This window comes from Orycteropus afer, unplaced genomic scaffold (genome assembly GCF_000298275.1).
Source record: "Orycteropus afer afer isolate SDZICR_OR568_19922 unplaced genomic scaffold, OryAfe1.0 scaffold00149, whole genome shotgun sequence".
Lineage (NCBI taxonomy): Eukaryota > Metazoa > Chordata > Mammalia > Tubulidentata > Orycteropodidae > Orycteropus > Orycteropus afer.
This window is the reverse complement of record NW_006921736.1, coordinates 833,993-836,744: the sequence shown is the minus strand read 5'-3', so window position 1 is coordinate 836,744 and position 2,752 is coordinate 833,993. Positions and strand designations below refer to the sequence as shown.

Sequence of the window (2,752 nt, the reverse complement as noted above, 5' to 3'; positions counted from 1 at the left end):
AAAGGTGAAACCTAAAACTACAGAGTTTCGGCTTGTGCTGCTGTCATGGGGTTGCTTGGTGGGTCAGTGGGGAGTCGGCGCCTGCGTACTAAGACCTTTGTGCAGCAGCAGTGGCAGTGGGCTCGGAGGCAGCGGTTGGGCTCGTGGTGGGCAGACGGGGTCGAGTCAGTGCATTTGCTCAAGTTGGAATTGAAGCCTCTTAAAATGGCAGATGATTTGGACTTGGAAACAGGAGATGCAGGGGCTTCAGCCACCTTCCCAATGTAGTGCTCAGCATTAGGTAAGAATGGATTTGTGGTGCTCAAAGGCCAGCCATGTAAGATTGTCAAGATGTCTACTTACAAGACTGGCAATCATGGTCATGCCAAGGTCCACCTGGTTGGTATTGACATCTTTACTGGGAAGAAATATGAAGATATCTGCCCCTCAACTCATAATATGGATGTCCCCAACATCAAAAGTAATGACTTCCAGCTGATTGGCATCCAGGATGGGTATCTATCACTGCTCCAAGACAGTGGGGAGGTACGGGAGGACCTTCGTCTGCCTGAGGGAGACCTTGGCAAGGAGATTGAGCAGAAGTATGACTGTGGAAAAGAGATCCTGATCACAGTGCTGTCTGCCATGACAGAGGAGGCAGCTGTTGCAATCAAGGCCATGGCAAAATAACTGGCTCCCAGCCTGGCGGTGGTGGCAGCAGTGATCCTGGAGCCTGCAAAGGCCCCCTCCCCCAGCCTGGCCCAGCTCTGGCCTGGCCTTTGGGTGGACTCCTCCTACACGATTTATTTAATGTTTTATTTTGGTTTCTTCCCACCCCCACCCCAATCTGTCAGGGACCCATGCCCTTCACCCTGCTCCCTTGGCCAGGAGCGAGCAATGGCATTGGTGAAGCTGCCCTCCTTCTCCCCTCGCACTACAGCCCAGGTGGGGGAAAGAGGGCAGATGCTGCTTGTGGTGTAGTGTTTCTTTTCTTTTCTTTTCTTTTCTTTTTTTTAATTCAACCTGAAATCAGAACACTGTGGATTGTGGCAAATGGTCTTCTGTCCTTCCCTCACTTGCCCTTGGTTTGGTCCCCTGTATTCTGTAGCCCATTCCCCCAACCACCACCCCCACAGACTGGGTACCAGCCCCCTCCCCAGTCTGTTATTTCTCCCCAAGCCCTTTTAGATGGGGAGGGAAGAGGAGGAGAGGGAAGGGGACCTGCCCTCTCCTCAGGCATCTGGGAGGGCCCTGCCCCCATGGGCTTCACCCTTTCCTGCGGGCTCTCTCCCCAACACATTTGTTAAAATCAAACCTGAATAAAACAAGTTTAATATTAAAAAAAAAAACAAAAAAACTATAGAGTTTCTCTAGGAAAAACTAGGGGCAAATTTAGGGGCCCTAATATATGGCATAAATAGGCTATCAAATATAACTTAAAATGCACAGACAGCAGAAGAGAAACCAGATGATTGGGACCTTATAAAAATTAAATTTTTATGTGCTTCCAAGGACTTCTCCAAAAGAGTCAAAAGAGAACCTACAGATTGGGAAAAAATATTTGGTAATGACATATCTGACAAGGGACTTATCTCTAGAATTTATAGAACACTCCAACACCTCAATAACAAAAAGACAAACAATCCAATTAAAAAATGGGCAGAAGACATGAATAGACACTTCACCAAGGAGGATATTCAAGCAACCAACAAACATATGAAGAAATGCTCATGATCATTAGCTATTAGAGAGATGCAAATCAAAACAAAAATAAGGTACCATCTTGCTCCAGCACTAGTAGCAAAGTTCAACGAGACAGAAAATAACAAAGGCTGGCGAGGATGTGGAGAGATTGAGATTCTTATACACTGCTGGTGGGACTGTAAAATGGTACAACCATTGTGGAAAGGAGTATGGCAATTCCTTCAAAATTTGGATCTAGAAATTTGACCTAGCTATTACATTACTAGATATATCCTAAAGAAGTGAGAGCGATGATAAGAACAGACATATGCATACTCATGTTCATCGCAGCACTATTTACAATAGCAAAAAGGTGGAAGCAACCTAGGTGTCCTTCAACTGAGGAATGGATAACCAAACTATGGTACACACACACAATGGAATACTATGCAACCCTAAATAATAATGTAGAATCTGCAAAACACCGCATAATGTGGATGAACTTGGAGGACATTATGCTGAGTGAAATAAGTCAATCAGAAAAGAACAGATATTTTATTAGTCTGATATTGCAAAAGTCAAGGAAAGGTTTATCTATGGAAGGACATTTTCTTTGTTGGTTACCAGGGTGGGAGGGGAGGGAACACTGTTAGATAGACAGAGATAAGTATTGATTTGGGTGAAGAGAAGGGCAATGTACCAAATGTGAGTGATCAATATAGTGGCATTGAGGGAGAGAAAGACATAGAGAGATACATGGGAGGTACAGACAACAAAGATGAACCCTTTTGCACATATAGTATGGAGTTGTCAGTAAAGACAAACATGAGTGTATGGGTGGACAGGCTGAACTATTAGGTATGTTCATGAAGCAAGGAGTGTACCCAAGAACATGTTTAGAGTTGGCAGACAATGGTCCTATAAGTTTATGTGTATGATCTGAATTCTCAGGTGTATAGTAGAGCTGACAAGGGGCAAGGTTGTAATCACTGCTTAGTCATAGCCGGCTACCAAGCTGGACCAAGTAGTTGAACCTGTGGGCTTGGGACCATAGTCACCGAGGACATCAAGCTCAATTGGCATAACATAC

The 2,752-nt window shown here is 44.8% G+C and overlaps 1 protein-coding gene across 1 annotated transcript; it reads left to right on the top strand.

Moving 5' to 3' along the window:
• Positions 1-186: 186 nt before the first annotated feature.
• LOC103201381 (eukaryotic translation initiation factor 5A-1-like) lies at positions 187-669 on the top strand. Its single transcript, XM_007946053.1, is given in 1 exon segment — positions 187-669. A coding segment is annotated over 1 exon segment (465 nt). The 5' UTR covers positions 187-204.
• Positions 670-2,752: the final 2,083 nt, after the last annotated feature.